This window comes from Sturnus vulgaris, chromosome Z (genome assembly GCF_052056855.1).
Source record: "Sturnus vulgaris isolate bStuVul1 chromosome Z, bStuVul1.hap1, whole genome shotgun sequence".
Taxonomy (NCBI): domain Eukaryota; kingdom Metazoa; phylum Chordata; class Aves; order Passeriformes; family Sturnidae; genus Sturnus; species Sturnus vulgaris.
In genome coordinates this window covers 59,897,618-59,920,931 of record NC_142283.1, presented here as the reverse complement: position 1 = coordinate 59,920,931, position 23,314 = coordinate 59,897,618, and the positions used below count along the sequence as shown (strand labels likewise).

General features: G+C 42.5%; 1 protein-coding gene and 1 long non-coding RNA gene across 2 annotated transcripts in view; both read left to right on the top strand.

Moving 5' to 3' along the window:
- Positions 1-2,607: 2,607 nt before the first annotated feature.
- Positions 2,608-11,484, top strand: LOC148219869 (uncharacterized). Its single transcript, XR_015799344.1, has 3 exons — positions 2,608-2,811; positions 9,915-10,049; positions 10,526-11,484. It is a non-coding gene; the product is annotated as an uncharacterized LOC148219869 (long non-coding RNA).
- Positions 11,485-12,621: 1,137 nt separating this feature from the next.
- The window catches only part of SERINC5 (serine incorporator 5), a 40,545-nt gene continuing 29,852 nt past the window's right edge, over positions 12,622-23,314 (top strand). Inside the window, exon 1 of the mRNA XM_014881415.2 lies at positions 12,622-12,788. Coding sequence (XP_014736901.1) covers positions 12,762-12,788 — 27 coding nt within the window. The 5' untranslated portion in view covers positions 12,622-12,761. The remainder of the gene's footprint in view (positions 12,789-23,314) is intronic.

Below are 23,314 nucleotides of genomic sequence, written 5' to 3'. Positions count from 1 at the left end.
TGCAGTTTTCCTACGAAGATCCAGCGATGATGTGGAAAAGGTCCGACTTTCCTCTGGGATCCAGTAGAAAGGTCTGCCCTCGGGTCCCAAACCCCAGTTTCTTATCTAGGAGGTAGGAAAGGCTTGGCTCCTGCCCCTGGCTGGGGCATCTCCCAATGGGATGATGTAATCTTATCAGTCACACAATAGGACTTAATGGCCCATTAACAGAATATATCTTCAGGAGGAAGGATGGGTTGTGAAAAGATAACGATGATCATGCCCCGATCTTATCAGATGGCACATCAGCAGAGGATATTTACCACAGAGATAAGGATCACCACCCCTCCTACATTTTAACAGATGGTGATAGAATACACATTTTTGCATTGTACCCCAGGACAACTACAAATAGCATTTTCTTCTCACATGCAACTTAGATGACATGACTGTCTTCCAGATCTATAATAAAAATGTATCCCTGTAAGGAAAGGGATACAGAGGAATTTTTTTGTTCCAGTTAGTAGGCTCAAGTATGAGTTTGCATATGCTCTCTCAGCAGTTCATGCATTAAGACTTCTCCAAAGACACATCCACTACCATGAAAACAGTATAAAGTGCAGATTGAATGTGAATTGTTTGGAGGGTTTTTTTTCCTATTCCAATCTTGCAGAAGATGTTACTTGAGAACATAGAAATACTGTTTCCTTCAAAGCCTTGAAGATTGCCCTGAGAGACAGAGGAGGAAGATCCAGCTGGGGAAACTATACTATGCTAGTCTTTCTATCAGCCTGTCTGTAGAACAATCTGTAGTGGACTCAGCTTTGCCTGAATTCTAGCATGGAGAGGTAGCAAAGTTTCTGCTGGGTAACCAAACTTCTGCAGTGGAGAGAAGCAAGCTTATATATGATGTTACTGTATCTTACCTCTGTGCCCACTGCTGTTGTACAGTGAATCTCAGGGATACCTGCTGAGCCATTGTCATCTTTCTGCCTTTGAACCACATTCAACATTCTCTTTTCTAATTTTGCAGCAATTGCAGTAGTACAAGACTTTGAGGCTTGTGGAGGAACAGCAACCATCCTCTTGCTCGTGCGTTCCTTCATTTTGCTGCTACTTGAGCTAATGTAAAGTATAAGGCCTCGTAAGGGAGAAGAGTTAGTATTTTACCAGTAGCCTAGTGTGTTCTGTATTGGTTGTTGGCAGTTGAGAAATAAACAGATTTCCTAAGATCTAATTGACAGTGTAGAGAAAAGTTTTATCCATTGGCATTAGTTGTATAACTTTTTATTGTCTGTTTAATCAAACATCACCCTCCTCATTGCAGGCTAGAGGATTAAGATAACTACAGTCCTGCTTCTCATTGGCACAGGTTCCAAAATACATCAGTCTGAAGAGGGAAGAAGGATTTAGGAGTACTGTAAACTTTTTTGCATTTTATTATCTAGTGTAACTTTCTAACTGGTTCTAAAAGCCTGGAAACCTTCAGCGCTTTAAACAGATATAGTCACTGAAAAATGCAGTATCCCTGCTGCCCGAAACCCCAAGTAAAACACAAACTAACAGTGTCAGTTTATGCGGTGCTTTATTCAGGGCCCAGGGACCTGCGGACTCGCGTCCCAAGTCAGGATCCCACTGGTTCCCTTTTTAGAGGGTTTTTTATACCCTTTTTACAAATGGTTTATGTGCAGAAGTACACATTCTTCTATAGATACCTTCACCTTGTAGATAGCATTTTGTGTCATAAACCTTACATGGTTGCTTATCTTAGGACTATAGTGTTCTCCCCCTCAATCTCTCTCTTACGCCACTGCCCACCACCAGTACTTTATTTATGTTTATACTTTAACCTTATCACTAACGGTTCTGCATGCTCTCAGCACAGCACATTCCTAAGTTAGTTTCCCAGGGCCTACTCTGGGAACTGCAGTCTTCAAGCCTTAGCATTACTACTACTATTATGGTTTATACACTTTATATTCTAATATTCAGGATTTCTAGTCCATACGGTAACATCCCTGCTATTGGGTATAACGTGGTTTGCACAACAGTGACAATCTTAAGTATTTCGTCAGTTTGGCTTTGGGAAAGAAACACAGTTTCTTTCTTGTAAAAAAGCTGTATCTGTCTAGACAATATCCTTCCCTGAAGGAAACCTTTCGCCCTAGAACATGTAGCAATCCTCTAAGCTCCTACTGGCAAAAGTTGTAGAGTAGGTATCAAATTAGATGGGCAGTCAGTAAATTAATGTACAGAGTGTGGTTACTGTGCTCTGTAAGAGTGGGCTTGAAGTGTGATGTGCTAAGGCCTGAGCAGCAGTCCTCAGCTAGAGCTGACTTACAAGATGAATCCTGGGCATTAGGTGACTAACACTACCAGTATTGTTTAGCTAAAAACAAATGACTGAGATCTTTATGCCAGCTGTTTATCGCCCTACTGGTTGCTTTAGAAACCTTCACATAACCTTGTGCAATTATCTGCAAGAAATGTATCATTTTAAGGAATTTTCCCAACCGGTATTAATAGAGGTTTATTTGTAGGGTGTTTTAGGGAAAACCCTCCTAGCCAAAACCTGGCCTCTGGCCACGCCCTGACCTCCAGCTGGATGGGAAGTATGCCATCAGACCCAGATGCTTCTGCACTACAAATATAATCAAGACACTTTGACTTGCTGATTTGGGCATATAAAAGCTGGACCCACTTTCAGGGTGAATTTGGGGATTTCATCTACAAGTGGATGCACTGCATAGGATTTTCCCAATTGCCAGGAAGGGATCTCCAGGCCTTCACTGCGAAATGGGCTTCCCCAGCAATTTCATACTCTGGATGATGGTAAAGTATTTAGCTAATCAATGATATATCTTTCTAAATCATTGTCCTTTCTCTTGTGTGGTAATGATTAGGTGCATTACCTTGCTTATTTTTGCATTTTGCTAAAGCTGAGCACATAGTAAGCTTTACTGTTTTATTGAAAGTATCATTTTACTTTTGTGTTACCTTAATTCTCTCAGTAAAATAAGACTGTTTTTTCATTGGTGTCTGTGTCCTTTAAATTGCCCCCATCAACTGGCAAAACAAAGTGAGAGGGTATTTTGTGACCAAGACTATTGTCTTGTATGCATGCATGCCACAGCAGATGCTCACAAAGTACCATTTTTTATATAATAGAAGTTCAAGACCTGTTTCCCTCCAGCTCCCATGCAGAAATTTGGACAATGCTCTGTATGTACAATTGGGCCCTGTTCTATACAATGACTGTGTGCAGTAAGTCTTGTTCTCAGTTGAGTTCAGCTGAATTGTTTCAGTTCAATGGAACTGAGTAAAGCTACCTGAGTGAGGGACTAAAACAGCCTTGCTCTTAGGGATAGTGTACACAAATAAAATGTATGTGCATCACAGAGTAAAATAAGATTAGCAATAAGCCCAACATTCTTTTCTTCATCTTAGGCTTTCAGATGGTTTCATTTAACTTTCATGACAGGTCAGAACTCTGGAAGAAATATTTGGGACTTGGGGTGAGTATAATATGCAGTCACACAATTAGTCAACTAAATAGTAATTTGTAAGCTTTTTATGTTAATCATGCTTTAGCATTGACAGTCTGTCTCTAGTCACACCAACTTACTGAATATGCAGCTGCTGCAATCTATTTGGCTTCTGTTCAGAACCACAACAATCAAGCACAGTTTGTCTGGAGAATGCAATGTGCATGCTTGTGCAAAACTCTCAGTTTTGCACCTGAGCAGACAGGAACGTAATATAAATGCCTTTTCCCTTGGCTTGAGACATTTCTTCTGCCTTTACCATCTTTTTATCATGAGTTACTGCTGTTTCTTCCTGAAAGGTTAATTCTCCTATTGCAAACGTGATGGCTTTTACCTCAAGACTTGATGGAATTTGAATGACTTCTATGCATTTTACTGGTATGGTTTATGATTAGAACTGGAATATTGTTTTCTTTTTCCACTTCGCTGCCACAATAAATGTAGCAAAACTCATTATATGAGCACACCATGCGGAAAAGTGCTCTCTGTTTTAAACCAAATTGATTTCCTTTTCTTGTAGATGCCAGGATTACTTGTGGTGACGTGGAGAACAAGGACTGCTAGCTATCACATCCTCCTCTGTCTCCTTGGTTCTTGATTAATGCCAGTGCTGATCCCAGAAGCCTTTTTGTTTCAGCAAAGAAGGTTCAGAGTTGAGTTGTAGCGTACAGTTACTGTTTTGCATTTTTGGTATGTCATATGGCCTTGATGTGCTCCAGGCAGCACTGCCAATTCTTTGTTTTTACCAGTCATTCTTGGGTTTTGTTACTGTTCTTGTTCTCTTGAATTACTGCATGTGCACTGCTCACTTAGCCATTTCTTCTCATGCACAAATGTTTATGCTCCATGTGCTCCAGTGTAATGATTCTTTTACAGAGCAGTTTCACCTGTGGCCTTTTAATACTGCAAGAGAAGGAAGGGGTTATTACAAAAAAGGCTATCACTGGGTCTATTTTTCTTTTAATCCCTCTCCTTCCCCTTGCATTTTATACTCAGGGTATGTCAGCTTTGTTTCTGAGCTAAGCTGTTTTCTCTGTAAGCCTGTAATAAAATTACAGGATAAACCATGGATATGTCTGCATATGGTTTATCAAGTTGAGACAGAAAAACTTCTCAGAGAACTAATCTAAGTGCTTTGAACCCTTTTGGCAGTCTGTATTTTGACATACATCTTGCTGGTATCCAGTAGTGTGAATGCCTCAGTAAAAGACGTGCACAGCTGCAGTCTCTTTTGGCTGCAAAACAGGACTGCCTAGGAAAACCTTCTGTTGATCCTAATCTTCCTGAAGACCTTCTGGGACTTAGACTGACTCTTCCTGTAGCCCACCACTACGAGGAATATTCCTGAAGCAGCTCTGGTCTTGCTAGTGAGAGAACTATTTGGCCAAACTTTTTTCATCACATAATGCCGATTTCTCATTTTCAGGTTTTCCAAAGTACAGCTTTGATGCTATTGAACTGGACTCATATCAGCTCTGTTTCAGTCTGGTATTTCCAATCTTTTCGTCTTGGCAACTTATTCAAGAATGTTCTATTTATTTCTTTTTAAAAACTCCTTTCAAATAAAGGGACAGGCTGGGGGGAAGGGTTCTGTCTCTTCCTTCCAAAGAATGAAATCCATGGACTGCAGGTCCTGCATAAGGTCTTGCTGTGTGGACAGTACAGAGGCCATTAGCACTGTAACCACTTCTTATTCTGCTGGCTCAAATTGTGCCCTGAAAGCTTCATAGTGACGGTATTCATTACTGTGATATGAGTAGAATGATCTGCAGAGATGGAAGAAGGAGAGGAGGCACTTTACTCTTAATTAGAATGCATTACTGTTGTGTAGTTTATTGCCTACCACGGGAGATTTGTTCCTTTGGCACTTACAGTTACTCTAAACTAATTTATACAACAGGTATATATATCAAAGCTATGTGCTTTGATTTGGGGAAATCTCCACTTTCGGCCACGGTGTTAGGCAAATACACTCAAAGAATACTTATGCTGTCCTGTATAGACTTGTCATCTGTGAATTAGTTTTTATTTTTTAAAGAAAACATTCACTATCAAAATTAACAGATAATTAACAGTTATTGCAATCTGCCAGTCCTGAGGAAGTCTGCTACTGTGTTAACAAATGTAAAACTGTCCTTTTCTTGCTACTCCAAATTTACCTGTAAGTTCAGGAACTTCCTCTGGTGTTCTCACATCCTGAAGAAGTCAACAGTCCAGAAAGTGCCGCCAGGTTTTTCATCTTTATATATGGTGGTACAAACTGATTTTAGTCTATTAGAGTTAATTGCAGGAGTTGAAATTCTGATTTAGAACCATCTCAGCTTTTCCTACTGCTAGAGGTTGTTGTGTGTCAGAGAAATAAGGCAGATGGTCAGATATGCTAACAACTGATCTTAACCTAGTGCTTTCTTGGCTCTCTGAGGGTCATCACTCTTCAAGCTTCAAGTTGTAAGGATGGAGAACCAGGTCGACTATCAGCCTGAGCCTATTTAACCTCATATTCTTGTAGAGCTGCTTTAATAAGACCCTTTATATTGACCTTATCTGGTAACTTGGGGATATCAGGCTTCTGTTCTTCCATCTGCCACTCATTAAGTTCATAAGACTCAATGCCTCCCAGTCAGCACCAGACTCCCTGCTGCTGGCTGGTTACCTGAGTGTCTGAAATGTGAAATATGTGGGGGTACACTGCTGTCTCATTTTCTCCTAGCACACTGTTTCCTCAGCATCACCTAAGTTAAACATCCCTGACGCTTGTTTCTAAGGTAAAAGTATTAGTTGTGATTGGAAATCTGAGACATCATGTAACGAAATTCTGAGTAAGAAAGGAATGCTGTACTGCATCCACTGGCAGGGGGCTAGAAGGAACAACATTTTTAAGTGGCATTTCATGGCATTGTGCTAAAAAGGGGCAATGAAGAGCATGCAAATGCAACACTGGGGAGTTCAGTGCAAACCTGTGTAATACCACACTTCTGTGCTTCACTTACAAAAATTAACCTCCTCAGAAAGGATGCATTTCCTTACTAGACAATGCAGATCTTAATCCATTCTAAATTAACATTGGAGTGGAAAAACAGCTAAGCAATCAGTTTATAAAACTATCAATCTCAAAACCCAAGGTTTTTAAAGCAATTTTGCCTGGAAATATCAGCCTTGTGGGTTTTATAAAACTAAATTCTTCAAATGCTATGTAATACTTACTTTCAAGTCCAGCAAGTTTCATTTTACCAGAATCTAACCAAATTTGAATACTTAAATGCATGGGTAATTTTTTAGAAATCAATAACTGCTACCAGTTATTTTTTAAAGATTTTGTGTGTGCGTGTGAATTACAACACACTAATAAAGTTACAGAGGAAGATACCACCATTTAGCATTATGACCAACCCATTGTTCTGAAAGGGGCAGTTACATTTGTGTGTCAGGGCCCACATGCACTGATAGTCTCTGTGATCACTCCCCCTCAGGGATTTATAGTTGCAGGCTGCTCTTGCCTTGCACTGGCAGATCCCTGGGTGTTCATGTTGCTGTTGTGGCTGCTTGCTGTGCCTCCCCAACCTCCACACACAGTCATAAGGGTGATAATCCAGTCATAGCAGTAACAAGGATATTCCAACTTTCTTTCTGTCAGGCCCACAGCTTGGACATACTGTGCTGTTCAAGCTGCTTCTGGCGTGATTCCTAGGGTACACTGGCTTTTGGAAGATGTCCAAAGGCCAGGGCTTCTGGAAAGCCTTGGCTACCTACAAGAATGTGGGGAGATGTGGTCCATAATCCAGATGCTGGCTCACGCTTAGGAACAAATGGAGAAAGCCACAACTTTATTATGGTCTTTGGCCACCTAGACTGCATGATGTAGATGATCTTGCAGTGACACACAAGTAAAACTACAGGTGATAAGTTACTTCTGCTGTCTGATCACATCTCTGCACAGTGATTCCCTATACTGGGATATCTTTTCCATGGGAAATAACTGTAGCGAACTGCAAGGTCATTCATTGGCTGTGTCAGAACTCCAGTTAGGAATCTAAGTTGTGGTTTCCAGAACATGTGCGTGCACATGTATAGACATTTCTCCTCCTTCTCATAACCAAGTTTTTGCCTGCTTTCTTAACTACTAGGCTCAAGCAAAATACGCATTTTCTTAAAAAGCAATTTCAAGCCTTTTTTGTTTCAATAGGCATACAAATGCTAAATTTACAGAAGTGACCACCAAAACATGTAACAATTTGGTTTTGTTTTCTTTCTTCTTGCATTTACATATGGAAAAAATTTGCCACATTTAATTTCACCTGAAAAACAGCCAAGCGGTCTATTTCTCCTTCTCATTAAGTGCAGACATTTTGTGCTCTTCATTTTACCAAACTATTTAATTACTGAAGAAACTTGAAATTACATAACATTGAAAGCATCATTCTGAATTGCAGCTTTATTTCAGAAAATGAGAACAAAACAATGCAATTCCTAATATTCTTATCCTAAAATACACTAGGCTAGTTCATATTGAGGAAGCAGATAGTCTTTGAACATTCCTGGTAAGTTATGATTTCCCTATGCTATGCCAAAAAGCTTTCTGCTTCACCACAAACATCTTTTGAGTTCTGTGTAGAAGTAGTAATACTGCATTCTTCTCAAGGTGAAGGAGGATGGTGAGAACCTCTGCTTCTGTAAGAATAATCCATGTAGAAATGAGTGGGGGAAGAGTGAGGTGGATACGTGTAAAGGTGCAACACATGCAAGTGAAACTCTGGTTGGTATCTGAGGGTAATAACACCTGTCCCAGTGATCTGAGCAAAGCTGATGTGCCAGAGCTCACTAGTATGTCTAAAAATAGGTTGGTTATTTTTGTGGGCTCCCTAAAGGTGCCTGAAAGTGACATGTTTCAGGTTCTGCTGCTCCAACTGCACACATTCTGGTGAGGAGAATGGTTTGCTCCCAGGGCACAAGTGGCTTCTGACCAGGGGTTTTCCTGAGAATTGCCCCATGGTTACAACTTCTAACCCAGTGCTTTCCTTCCTTCTTTGTTCCCTGGCACCTGAATGGAGATCAGAGTTTTAAGTTAGTTCTTGGGTACTCCTTGGCTGTCTTCTGTCCTGTGGGAACACTCCTTGCCTCCATTCTCCCTGACTTACTAGAACTGCATAACATTCCCTATACAAAACAAAACCAAAGCATCTTGCCTTTCCCTAGTGATGCTGTCACTTGAAAGCCCTAAATCAGAATTAGCATCTCTTCAAAGAGGCCCCCTGCCAAAAGGAAGATTTTGAGGCAGGAATAACTACTGGTTGAAGATTTCTGCCCAGTAAATCACATCAGCCTTCTCTCATTTCAGAATGTGTATTTGATGGATAAACCTTATTCTAAATGTACTGATAGTCTGAGAGTGACTATTCTTTCTATGTAGTAACATCTGCACATTGCTTTGCTATTAGTCTGCATAGTGTTTGCCAGCAACACAGCAGGGAAGTTCAAGCCTTTCTGGTGATGAATGTTTTACTGAAAAAGCCAAGGCACACATCCCAGAGCTCAAGGGTACTCTAACTGATTGGAAAGCCATTACAGAGCTCTGCTGTTTTCTTCAGTGCAGAGGCTGGGTTTGTTCATAATGGCACTGGCTGGCATAAATAGACCTGCACAGAGCAGTGAATTAATGGTGCTCTCCATGCAGTGAATGCTTGTTGCTATCGCAGACATGCTGATGTGTGGTACAGCCCCTTTTACTCTTCCACTATGCCCACATATCACCTTCACCAGTCTCTCTGGTAAGACAGTTTCATTTTTAAATTAAACCTCAGATTCTCCTCCATGTTTTGAGTTGGTTTTGCAGATGTGGAAATTAAGCAAAGCCTGATCAGACAGCTTCTTGCAATTGTATAAGAAGTCTGGAAGAGAAATAGAAGATGATCACAGTTCTGCTGAGTTCTCACTGTGCTGTTATCCTTGTGTACCCATGTCTTAACCACATTCTTTGGGAAGCTGACTGTGTTTCAAAGTTAAACACATCAGTGTCTTTCCACTGCCTGATTGCTGGTCATGCTGCTTTCCTGTTGTTCATTATTGAGTCTGGGGGAAAGGAGCTATAAATCAGAGAAGATTTGGCTGATGCTCCTGCTTTGTACAAGCAGTAAAGGTCCCAACCTCAGGTGAAGACTCCTGAAGCCGGGACTGGGGTTGGAGGCCACAGTGCCTGAACTGTGCTAGGGTCCTCTCAGATGCCCACAAACTGGTGTCCTTTGCAGTTTAATAACCGTCTGGTTGACAGAATTAATCTTGTAAGAGTGGTAAATACCTTGTCTCTAGCTAAGTATATGCAGCTTTTGGAACAGCATTAAAAACAAAGTACATATCTGGTTTTTTATTAATTGTTATGGTAACTGGTCTCTTCAGTCCCTAGTATAACACCAAGTTATGTAATGCTGATTCATCATATGATCCACTTTCTGAAGCATCAACTCTGCTTGTTTGCGTATATGAGGAAAGAGGAAGGAGTTTTACATCCTGCAATCCACCCCAGTTTCCTTGGTAGGTGTTATTACATTATCTACACCCCAATTCAGGCTAATAGCTTTTAGTTGCACTGAACTCCTAAACTAAGATCAGTTAGGACTAGAAATAGAAATTAAAATAGTTATATCACATATTACAGCTTGCACACACACACACATGCAGAAGGACACAAAGCAGTCAAGACTAGGGAATCTTCCATAATTAATTTCTACTTTTCATAGCTTTGCAGTAGTAATTCCTATCTGTGCAGAAAACTCATTGAGACAGAGAATTGAAAAGTAAGGAATAGTTCATCAAAAACTAAAGCAATGAGGAATGCCTGATATTTACAATGTTTGCAAAAATCAGGAGGAGAGGCAGACTGCTTTATGATAAATGGAGCCAGGACTTGCAAACAGGGTGCGGAGTACAAGGCTACCAGTGATAAGTGATAAATCCAAAACCCTAAACCAGCAAGAACTAATCTCAAGGTCTGGAATGTGCCCAAACAGCTAAGACGCATGGTCCAAAGAGAAAGTTAAAAAGTTCAAGTGCGATGAAGCGTTTGGAAGCCTTCATCAGAGACCACCGACGACCCCTGAATTGAGGAGGCGCAAGCGCAAGAGGATTTTTGGTTCATTTGAATACGAAGCGAGAGTAGGCAAGGCTAGGACATAAATATGTATTAGGTGTATTGTGTAATCCTAGTGTGATAAATGTGATTCGTGCTAATTAAATTGTAACTATATTAGCAAAATTGTATTTAGATCAATAGAAGACAATTGTTACCGAGTGAAAGGGGGGGAGATGGGTGAGACAGGACAAAAGACATCTTCCAGATGTTGGGAGTCGAAGAAGAAGGTTGGAAGAAAGTCAGATAAGAATAGTAGAAGGACGTAGGTCTGATAAGCAGCATCTAGAAATACAGCTTCAACCTTGAAATGGGCAAAAATGGAATGATTCCAAGCATGGGACTTAATTAGAGTCATGTTATGGAAAACATCTGCTCAGTCACACAGGGCGCCTGCGCTACCTGCAGGTCACACCTCGGTCACCGATGAAGATGATGAGCCTTCACCGGAAATAAGACCCTCAAAAGGATAAGAGACCCCCTAACCCATTAGTAGAGCACGCGCCGTGCAGTATAGTTACGTAGATTTTAGGAATAGAAACTAGGAGGAGCTTTCTTGAAACTTTTGTAGCCTATAGTATATAAGTGGGATTGTTAGCCCAAATGCTTTGGTACGAGAGGAAGGGCAGGCCCCTCCCCGTACCCCCGGTCGGTTTTGCTTATGCTTTATACGAACCTCAATTATACTAAAACACTTACTCTCAAATTTTATCCATCCCAAATTATACAACTTTAATACTTTACTTGGATTGTATTCAGTTTCAATAATTTTTGTAATCATCTTTAATACTTTTGATTCATTTATAATTGTTACTATTAAAAATTTGTTGTTACTTTTAATCTTTGTTGTTTGATTAATTGGAAAAATAGAAGACCATTCATAACACTAGGCTTTTAGGAAATAAATAGAGCAGTAGTTTGAAGTTTCAAGGTGCATGCTTTGGGAGGAATTATCCCCGTGCACCTCAGCGCTGAATAAGTGCATACCTACTTTATAACTCTCTACGGGTTATAGAGTTTTCCGCGTATCATCATGTCGCTACAGGTTAGTGTCCGCAAAGGAGACAGAGGAGTCCTGTGAAAGTACAGGCTTTCCCATCCATCTGCAACACATCTCTCTAATATGTAGCCCTCCTGTACAGCATACATGATCATTAAAATTAGCTTTAAGCCTGCCATGGGCAGAGAACGTAATATTCATACTCTGTTAAGTCGTTGTTTTTCTTTACAAAGTTCAGGAGTTTAGCACAACCTTGGCTGAGCAGCAGTCTGTGTCAGCTAGTAAAGCTTTCTAAAATTAATGAGTTCTCTCGTTATTTCCTTGTCTACAAATCTCTGGCCTTATCTACAAGCAGATTCACACAGTATGTTTGTAAAGACACATTCATCTGATATGATGACGCCTGTCATATCTGAATTCGGCTTTGCAAGTTCCTATCGTCTCATGGGAAACCGAGAAATCCCTGGCTATTGCCTAGTACTGCGCATGATCCTTAGCGACTGAGGCTGGAGAATGTATTTTGGAAACACCGAGGAAAGCTCTCAGCTCCTGTTAGGGAAGCACGGCCTTACAGCTGTCCTGTTGGAACAAACTTGGCTTTTCCACGCAGGAACGGGCTTATGTGCTGGCCGTGCGATGCGGCAAAGCAGTTTGCACCTGGTTTGGTGCGCTGCAGTGTTAAACTTCAATTTAGTACCCGGCTTCGTAAGAGCCTCATGTTTAAATGCCCTATTCACTGTATTTATTAGATTCCAGCCACTCAAAAAAGGTGTTTTAGTCAGTATATTAGCCGGCAAGTGGTCTCAGCAGCGTCCTTGCGAGCAGGACAGCCTGCCGAGGACGGCCCCGCTCGGATCCACGGCAGCTGCCGCCGCTCCCGCTGACTCGGGGATGGAGCTCAGCAAAGCTCACACGCGGGCTGACGACAGCGGAAGCCGGGCTGCAGGGCCGGGCCGGGCCGGCAGCCGGGCAGAGGCGGTGCCGCTCCGCCCGCGGCGCCCCGCGCTGTCCTGCCCAGCCCAGGACGTCCCGGCCCTGCCCAGCCCGGGACATCCCAGCCCTGCGCGCTCCTGCACGCGGGAGCAGCGAAGGAGCCGCGCCGGCCCGCTCCGCCAGCATGTCCGCCCGCTGCTGCGCCGGCCAGGTAGGGTCGGGGGCGCGGGCAGCGCGGCAGGTGTGCGGGCGGACATTCCCGGGCACGGCGCGGGGGGCCCGCCCGAGGGCTCCGCGGCTGGCGGGGAGCGGGGTCCGGGGAGCGGGGGCCGGCTGGGCAGGGCCCGGGGCGGTGGGCGCTGTCCGCGGGAGCGGGGGCCGGCTGGGCAGGGGCCGCGCCGTCCCTGCGCTGCCCCGCGGCTCGGCGGGCTCCGGGCCGGGCTGCGCGCCGCGCTCCCCGGGCCGTCGGCGCGGTAGAGGATAAGCAGCTCTCGCAGCGAGCGGGGATGCCTGTCCGGGCTCTCCGAGTGCCCACGGTGGTGTTGCTGCCAGTTTCCTGGGTGGATTCCTCTCGCCTTTCGGGAGAGAGGCTGGACGCAGGCTGTCCCTCGAGGTGCGTGCGGTCCGGCCGGAGCTCACCGGCGCCCGCAGTAGGGCGGCGGCATGAGAGGGCAGGCGCCGACATGGAGAGAGGCCTTCCCAAAGCCCTGAACGGCAAGGTGCAATTCCCAAAAGGGCAACAGACCCTTTAGAGCTGCGAGAGGCGGCTGGGTAGTAGCCACTGGCTGCAGGTGGTGGGGAGATGATATAAGAACTGGAATGGTTTTAACTAATCTCGTAGCCACTGGCTGCCTATCAGTCCTCAGACCCTTACACAAACTGCTTCAAATTCGGCTTGTGGAAGGTTTCGGCATATTCAGGTGCTGGCAGGGGAAGTGAGAGATGAGAGCGAGTGGCGATGGAGGACAGTGCAGGACCTACCCTGTTCAGTATCCATGGGGTGGGGATTCAGTACTCTTCATCTTACAATGGTGCACCTGTTTTCCTATTTAAATCAATTCCATAGATGAAGATCATGACTTGGAGGAGATAGGCAGTAGTGGGGCCCTTTCCAGATCTTCTCCTTGGTCGCACTGAAGGGAAGTACTCCTCTTCCTAATAGTTGTCTCTCTGATGTGATGTTAGTCATCTTCTCCAGGCGCTTTATTTTTGTGCTTTGTTTTCACTAATCTCTGTTTCTGCAGTAGAAACCGTTTACTACTTTTGTCTGCAACAGACTAGCCAGCGAGCTTATTCCTATTGTTTTACATATTTAAACACCTTATGGTCCTAATTCTATTGATATTTCTTTTCCTTTGCTCACTCTGCCCACTCTTAGAATATAATTATTCTCTTGCTCTTGTGTGATTTTTCCTGGGAAAAATCTTACATCTTTCCTGTAGTTTGAAATCCTGGGCTAGATTGGATCTTTTGTCTGTGGTTCTTTCAATCTTCAGTAGGACAGGAGGGTTACTGAGCATGCATCCACTTGCTTACCCTCTGGGAGCTGCCCTGAGCCTCTCCACAGAGTCCTGTGGACCTGGGGGACAGCAGTAACTACATTTGCTAATATTCTTCTTAATGCGGGCCTTCTTGACTGCTGCTTCATAACCATTTTGGCAGCTTGTGAAACGCGTTGTGGAGCAGCTCAAAGTGCAGTTAGTAGGTGCTGTTACTACAGTGGTTCGTGGCTTTTTGCATTTTCGTTGTGCTTTTTTTTGGTGTAGCTCCTGGAGAAGTAACTTAAATTACCAAGAGGATGAAGCTGTTGTGATGGTCAGTGGTGAATGGCTTTAGCATGCACAACCTTTGAGAGATTCTTAAAGCCTCTGTCCCTACCCCACGTAGTAATCCTTGACAGTAATGTGTTTCATTGTCACTTTGGAGTCTGTAAATAAAATGAACTCCTTAGTGTTGTTGAAGATGGAAGTGGAAGCTTTAAGGTGGATGTAATCATAGTGCCAGAAATCCCTAGGGAGATTTATTCTGCTGGCTCAAGGACTACTTTTGATGTAAGACTAATCTATGCTAGATATGACATACTGCTGGAGTTATACCAGCAAACATAGTGAGGATAACCTTTTTATAGGCTAAGATAATAAACAGCATAAACCATATTTCAATAGGATGCAGTGTCATATTTTTAAAATGGAAAATGGTCTTTGCCTTTTTTACTTGATTTATTCCAACCTCGATGAGGGCATGTTTGTATAACCTGATTAATACACAAGAAAAATAAAAGGGATAGAAGTTCTTCATTCTGTCTCATCCAAGCTTCCTCAGGCATTTTGTGGGTACTGTTAATCAAGCTGAAAAATCAAGAAGGAATTTGGCCTTTCCTTCAATATTTCCTTGAAGACGAAGTTAACCCTGTTCAGAAAGAGAGATTAAGTGCTTGAGGAAAGATGAAACTTTTATAAGAGTTGTACAAAACAACTCTCATGTTAGGTGCTTGATTTTTTCCTAAAATACAGTATTTTAATGTGCTTGATGTCCTGTAGCGTGAGGATTTTTTGTGGCAAGTATTTTTGCCTTGTTTATGTCTTATGCATGCCTCTGTCTGTGGATCTGCTTTCCTCGAACTGACAGAGGACTTTGGTATTGTCTTTCTGAGCTATTTAAGTCCAATTGTTGTTTGTGTCTAATTGCGGTTTGTCTGTAGCTGATACCAAAATTTTGTTGTGAGTAACACGACAATTAATTTTCACTCAAAAAAATTTTCGTGGTATGAAGTAGATGATGAATGATTGGTAGTTTTTTTTGAGTCAAACCATGCTAGACGTCTAGTTGATGGTGCCTGTCAGAATGAATGCATTCAGGTTTTGCAGCCCGGATTCCTGTTGTTACAGGATATAGCGGCAAGCTGCCAGACTTCAGTGTACTTCGGTTATGCTGATTTTGCATTTGCAAAATTATTTAGAATTATCTTAATGGACATTACTGTGTGACTTGCATCCTTGCCAAGTAGACTCTAGAAACTTTCTTTGAAGGAATTTGGCCATTTATAAACTTTAATTTCTGCATTTGTTTTTTACTGGGCAATGTACAACCTTACTTTGAAGACAATTGTGATATTTAGGTTTCTGAGCTGTAATAAGCTTGCTAAATGTTTCTTTTGCTCATGTCTCATTGATAGACCTATTTTGAGAATGCATTGAGAATACAGTTTGGCTTGGGCCTCAGCAGTGCTTTTGATTACATAAAAACTCTGCTTAAACTGACAGGAAACAGGATTTTATATTTGGCTTTTCTTCAGTAGTGATTATCAAGAGAATAAAGTTGAGATCATGGTTAAAGAAAGCAGCTGTTGCAGAAAATCTTTATTACAATGAATATGTTTCTTCCAGAGTTAAATAAATGTAATTTAGATCTTTAACATTCATTTTGGGTGGACAGTATGTTGTTGCTGGGTTGTTCAAGAAGATGAATTTTTCAGTTAGAACTGGTAGCTTTTAAAGCTTATGAAGCTCTTTTTGTAGGTCTGTTAAATCTTGAGAGGTGTCCTTAATAGTATTCTGCACTTAGAAATCATGTCATGCAGTAAATATAAGATATCTTCCACAAGTTAGAGTATCAGGTTTTGATTTTCTACCCAGAATTCTAATTTCGATGGGATTTTTTTAAAGAAAAAAAGGGATAAAATAGTGCTCCTATATTTTTAAGGTTGACCTTGGCCCATCTTTTGACTTCTGTGACTCATAGCTTTTGGGGAAGGAGGAAGATCCCCGTGCACTCCAGGACTGCCTGCCTCTCTGGCGCTGCCTGTTTGCACCTGAAGGTTGAGAAGGGGGCTTGCAGTCCTGTCCCCACAGTCTCCTCTTTTCAGCCGGTGGTGAAAAGGGTGGTTCTGTCACCCTCACCCAGACATGTGTCCTCTGAGGTCACTGGAGTATTGCAGGATGTATGTGTAGTGTGATGTAACACGGTGTTGTGGGATGATGACAGTGGTGCTCCTGGCTTCACTCTACACAGTGCTCCCAAAAATACCATCTCTTGCTCTGCAAATGGTCTTCCTAGTGAGAGGGGTTTGTTTAGTGTGTTTGAGCTGAGCATTTAGCTGAGGATATTTCCACACCTCTGCCACTGCTATTATTAATTGTGATAGAAGGTGAAACTAGCTCTCTGAGGTCAGATGTAGAATATTGTAGTGTACTCCAATACGTTAGGAAAAAAGGGTGGTGAAGGACTATTTTTCCTGTTTGCAGAAACATGGAGTTTTTGCCTTAAATAAATCGTTTCCTGAATAATTGAATTAGCAAAGCCTAATTTACTGCAGCTTTGTCCATTGAGGTTGGCATCTCATGCTGATTCCCTTTCTGATAAATACGAAGTTGTGTTGCAACCTTTTTCTTGCTTAGGGATTGAGAGATCATTTTTTCTCCACTAAAACTTTTGCCTATTTTCAAGGAAACTTTAAAAACTTACCTTTGAGGTTCCATCTGACTGCCACATTGGGATAAAATTTACTACTGGATTCAAAAGTGATCAAAAAGGGAAGGAAAAGTGATTAAAAGATGGGAGATCCTGTAAGTGTTGCATCATTTGCATTGAATTTTTAGGTTGGAATCCTTTCCTTGTCACTGCATAAGAAGGAGAAGACAGTCTTTCTCATGCCTGCCTGATTTCCAATTGCTTTCTAGTTTTTTAGATCTTTTTGTCTTGCATCCTATGAGTTGGTTGTATTGTGGATTTAAAGAAACGCCTTAAATACCCATAGCTCTGGAGCTGTGGAATGAACACTGTATAAGAGCAGAGTCTTCACTTTTAAGGGCAAGGGAGTATTTTTCTGCCCAAGGATCTAAATACTACTGCTGGTTTTATTTTAGTTTTTGCAAGTGTGGCTGTTCCAGAATATGTTTTTGCCATTACTGGGGCTTTATTCCAATGGAAACATTCGCAGTTGTGGGTACAAGACGTACTTAATTCAGAGAGAAAAGCCTGAGCTGTGACTATGGTAGAAGGTGAAGGTCTCGTTGAACTAGTGACTGCTCTCATCCCAAACATAGTGTTCTCCAGTTATCCATGTGAAGATGCTTAGACCTTAGGTTGCTTCCTGTGTCCTTCTCAAGGACCCCAGTCAATGGTGCTTCCATTTCTTTGTCAACTGTGCAGGCCCTGATAGGTATTAGCATTTTAAATGCTTGGCTTCCAGGATATTTCGGCTGCAGCTGACCATTCTGTTGATGGGATTTGACCTGCTGCCGTGTTCAAGTCATCCAGGAGATAAGCTTCAGTATCAGCATGTCACAGTGTGAGGCTCTGGGGGGACTGTAGGATGTGTCCGTGGTGGCATGTGGGGGGAGGTGGCTCTGTGCCCATTTTGTAGGGAGACCTACACACCAGCGATCTCATCATCATTTTAATTAGTGGTAGCTGCGCAGGAACTAGAATTTGCGGTTTAGTAATTGAATCTTCCATCAATTAAAGATGGTGTGTGCTCAAGTATTTAAAAATATAAATGTAAACAGTCTGAAAATGTAAAATTTTTCTCTTCCTTCTGTCCAGTAGCACTGATCCAAAATACATCAACCTGTAATCTCTGGTACTGAGTTTTAACAGGAGCTGTTCTTCATGTTTTCTGAAAAGACATATCTCAAGTGTTTTTCTTTTGGCTTATTACAGTCACTGGCAAAACAGTGGTTCAGGAATACTTCCTATGTCAGGAAGATATAGGCATTATATTTAAAAATACTCATTGAGAAGCAATGTCAGGATGTGAGCAGGCTCCACTTTGAACCTGCCAGTCTGGAAAAGTGTGTGAATGTTGTGACATTGATTTAAACTGAAGCATCTTTAGCTTTGAACAAGTAGATTTTTGTTTTTTAATGTGAAGGGATGAGAGAGAGTTAAGGCTTTGTACCAGCTTATTGGCTTTTGTCACTTTTGTACAAAGTGTTAGTCTCTTTTTTTTTTTTTTTACTCCCCACCCTGAAGTCCTCTTGAACTCAGTACTGAAACCATCTTTTAGAGACACAGCATGTTTGTGGAACAGCTCAAAGCTGTCTATTCATTCAAAAGCAAAGCAGCTGTTCCAGCTATGTGCTTTTAAGTCAATGCGTATGAAAATTTAATTTTAACTGCTTCTTCACTCCAGTGGTACACGGATTTAGGCAGTTACTGCCCTGCACTTTGCTCTCTGTACCTGGCGATGTAGCAGGTTATACCACTTGCCATCCTACCTCTGGAGTCCGGGTCTCAAACATCAGGGCTAACCTGGAGAAAATCTGCTCTCTGTGTGAAGTGGTGGCCCCAGTTTTGAGACTTTGCCACTGCTGATTTCTCTTTCATCTTTCAGTTGCTCTGTTATTATCTCCTCTGCTGTGAAAGTTTGGGAAGTGGCTGCAGAGTGAGCTTAAACAACCTGCAGATGAGAAAACTGTGAAATACGAAATTATAGGAAAGGACAGCTGAACCTGTCACCTAGCAGAGCTTGCTGTCAGTGAAGAATGTGAAGGGACCAATGCAGAGAAGCTTCAGGATCAGGTTCGTTTTTCTCAGTGACTTGAGAGGGTATTTAAAATTGCTCCCAGAAGCACACAGGTGGATGAAAAGACTGGTGGAGCAGAGACTGCTATTGAAGCAGATGTAACCTGGATGGCATGACACCGCTGTAAATAAAATACAGCTTTTTAAGTACAGCCATGTAGCTGTTTGCCCACCTTGTGTCCCACTCCCTTTGTGGCTGTATGCTGGAGAGAGGAATCAGGTGACTTGCTGGAATTTTTTTGCAGTTGGACTACCATGGTTTTGTAGGAGAGACTGGGCAAATTTGAAATTTTTTCAGGAAGAAAGACCCTGAACAACTTAGGTGCTGGGGGGAGAAGTCTAAAAGCCTTCAAATGAGACTGAGGATAAATGTTTTGGTTTCCTTCTTTGATGAGCAGGGAGGAAAGACCAGGAAATTAAAAGGCTGTCTAAGCTAGTGGAGCAAGCCTCACCCAGGAACCAGTGCCTGGGGAGCTGTGGCAGACAAATTAGAACGTGGGTTTTTTTCCCCTATTTTCAGTATCAGATTTAGGTAACCACAGGGATGGACAGTCTGCCTCGTACTGCTGTCAAATCCAGATGGTCTATGCTAATGGAAAATAGTTCAGTAGAGGAGATGGGTGATATGATACACTGTGAGGCTTAGGTCAGACTAAACAATTAACTTGATTTTTCCAAAATCATTGGGAGAAGAGCAGTTGAGCAGACCTGAATTTAGACATTTTGCAGTGATGTTGTTTTCTAATCCTCAGCTGAGTCACCACTTAGTAACGTTTTGCTAGTCGCCCTCAGTCCAGTTTAACTTCAGCTCTGCCGGTGCCTGGCTCACCCATGGTTTAACTCTCAGTGTAGCTTTCCTGCCTAGGTTTCAAGCTGCTTGGTGCTGTATGGCAGTTCTTCCCCGTGGTGGCTGAGGGCAGAAAACCCTCTCCAGAAAGCATGACTCATGCAGTGTCTGGACTGTGACTTTTCTCTGAAATCTTGTTTGAATTTGCACACTTTGCAATATGAGATGTGCTCCTCAAAATAGGTCATCAGTTGATTAACTGGTATGTTGGTCCACAAAGCCTCTTGGCTTAAGTCACATGGTGAATCTGAATATTAAATAACAAGCAGTGGAAAGCCAGTTAAGTCAGACAAAGGACAAAATAAAGCCTCCTTTTTGGTAAGTTTAGTTACTTCAGAGGGACAAACAGCTGTTGTAATCATGTGACCTGTTGAAGAAGCTTTTGGAAACTGGAAATGCATAACAGCACTAGGTTCTCAAAAAGTGTGAGACCAGCTGCTAACGCTCAGGACACCTGTCATCAGATATCCCTTATTTTCATGAACCAGTGCACTAATAAAATATTTGCTTCTAGATGTTCTTTCCTGAAACAAAAAAGTCCAAGCAAGGGAAGGTGTGTAGCCACTTCAGGATCTTCATGCAAGGCTGGCTGCTTTGCCTATCCAGCCTGCTTGGATGCTGTCTGTAGCTGTGAGAGTAGATATTTGGATCTTTTTGATAGACACTGCTGTTAACAGCTCAGTGACTGCATTATCCGCAAATCTTATGGCCCAGATAGTGCTGGTAGTCAAGTGATCAAGTAGTGCATGAAAAACTAAGCTGCACTAGGCCCCCATGAAAAGAAGCTTCAGCAAGGCACATTCCTGTGCTCGTGGACAGGCTGCAAGGCATGCATTCTCCCTCAGTGCTCTCACCAGGCTGTCAGTTAGGAAGGAAGAAATGAAAAGCTTCTAAGTCTTCATTTCATTAAAAAATGCAGGATTTTTTCCCCATTGTGCTATTATCCCCTTTGATTTTTACCATTTCTGCTGAAGTCTCCCAAAAGGAAATTCTTTGTTGTGATAAGCTTGATACTTGCCCATGGTTTGTATAATTTAAAAATACCATAGGCTATTTTGGGCAGTGATCCTGAAACTCTTCACTTTAATAACTACACAAAGTGTTTTCTAAACCCTTCGAGATTTTTTTGGAAATGTATGTGGAAAATACATTCTTAAAATCTCACTGTCTCTATAAAAGCAGCAGGCAAGATAGGTTCTCTTACTTCTCAGTCTTGTATGTAAACACTTATATGTGCTTAACATTACTCTCATGCCCCATTCCACTGATTTATCAGATTGCATCTCAGCTTGCAAAAGTCAGACTTGAGTGTGTGACAGATGTTAAGCGTGTGTTGGTGGAGTATTTATTGTAGGGAACCAATAGTTTGTGCGCAAGTTGGTAAGCCTGCTTTTACCCTGTTTTGTTAACTTGTCTAACTCTTGTTAACCATAGGTGCTCCCCGGGCTGTTGTAAGATGGGGCTGTTCAATATGTCCGGGCCTGCCTGTACTTGGAAAAGTGGTTTGCATCAACTAGGGCTGTTGCGTGTCTGCTTACTTCTGCTCTTTGCTGGATGAATGTCAGAATTACTGTTCATTGCATTGGCAGGCACCTACAGCACTCAAATTGAATGAGGTGGTAGGAAAATGCCACTGGAAATATCCGTTCAGAGAAGGGAGAATGTGTATAGGACAGCTGCAAAACATTCACCTCTGCTTTCCCTTCCTGCCTGGGCACTGTGTCCTCACGTGAAGTGGTAGAACTGTTCCTGCTGTTGTATAATAAATCAGCAGCTGAGAAGGGTTGATATGTAATTTTCACACCTTGCCACCAGGTTGCTTTATTTGGTCACCCCCAGCCGAAGAGAGAACTGTCAGGGCTCAAGAGGCGCTGGAGCAGGGGTAGGAATGAGTGAGTGGCTGGCAGAGGAGTCAGATTAGTCTCAGTTGGAAGGGACCCACAAGGACCATTGAGTCCAGCTCTTACGTGAATGATATACGAGGGGATCATACCTGCAACTCTGGTGTTATTGGGAGAAAGGCTGGGTTAAGCCAGCCTGGCTACCAAAGAAATGTCTGTGAAACTGCACTTTGAATATATTTTAACAGAAATATTTCCCACACAGCTTTCCACAGCTGCTATTGTGAAACCAGTCAAGTCAGCCATCATCCTGGCAGTTCAAATCCTGGTGCAATCTGTTTTCAAATGTATTAGGCTTTCAGCTGCTGGGGTCTCAGGCAAGTTGGAGCTGTAGTCTGTGAGCTCTGAAAGAGTAGCACTGAGCCAAGCAGGTGGCTGGTCTACACTGTGGCATTGTGGTGGGTTAGTGTGAGGGAACTGGCTGATGGTAACTGTTGGTGGAAAGCATCAATATTTGCCCAGTGTTTGTAATTTTTGTCAGACTGTGGTGTTCACCCTGGTGAGGAGATGTAAAGCTAGAGAGGGAGCTGGGCTGGCTGCGCTTGATGCCTGACTTGTGGGTGCCTTTGGATTGAGAAGGACTTGAAGCCAGAGCCTGTTGCAGGATGACAAACTCCTGGTAGAGCAGCCTGACTTTCAGGTGCCATTGTTCTAGGCTCTTGGAGAGCCTGGGCTTGGGATGATCATGAGGCTCTGAAGGATCTGTACATACAGACCTGTAGATACAAGACTGGCGTGCTGGCAGTGGTCACCTTCATTTTTGTTTGGGTTGCCTCTGTCCTAAAAACTGCACAGTATCTTCCTCTTGCACGAGGGGCTTTTAATGATAGGCTAAATCTGTACAAGATTTTTTACATTACTTTCTGTTTTTCTTAGTCTCTTTTTTATAACATTACAAAAATTTGTTGCTGGCTTGCCGTGGGTCTTGAGCCCCTGTGCAGACCATTGCTGCAGTCAGAAGGCAGAGGAGAAGTGAGATGGGCTATGCCTGCAGTAAAGGGTGTGGCATCAGAGCATCTGTGGAGCTTAGCTGCACGTTGACCAAAATTTAACCGAGAACTCGGTGTGTATGTGGGCTTTGAAGTCTTGTCACTCAAAGATAATATCTTTGAAACCTCTTGGGTCAGTAGGTTGTGGCCAGCATCTTAGTCTTTGGAACAGGGGCAGTTCTCATTTATTTTTGGATAACACCTATTTCATTGTGGCCTACTCAGGAATGTTAGGAGTATAGTTAAAAAAAGAAAAATAAAATAAAATAAACTCACAAAAAAAACCCCAACCCAAACCACCAAATTTGGGGCTGTGGCTGAATAGTCTAACCAACTTTCTATGGTTTCCATGGCTATTCAGAGTGCTTTAAGAGGTGCGTCTGGAACAAGATGGAAATACTGGTATTTTTCATAAATATTTCTCTATTTATAGGGTATATGCTCAGTATTAGAAACTATCATTAAAGTCTAAGTA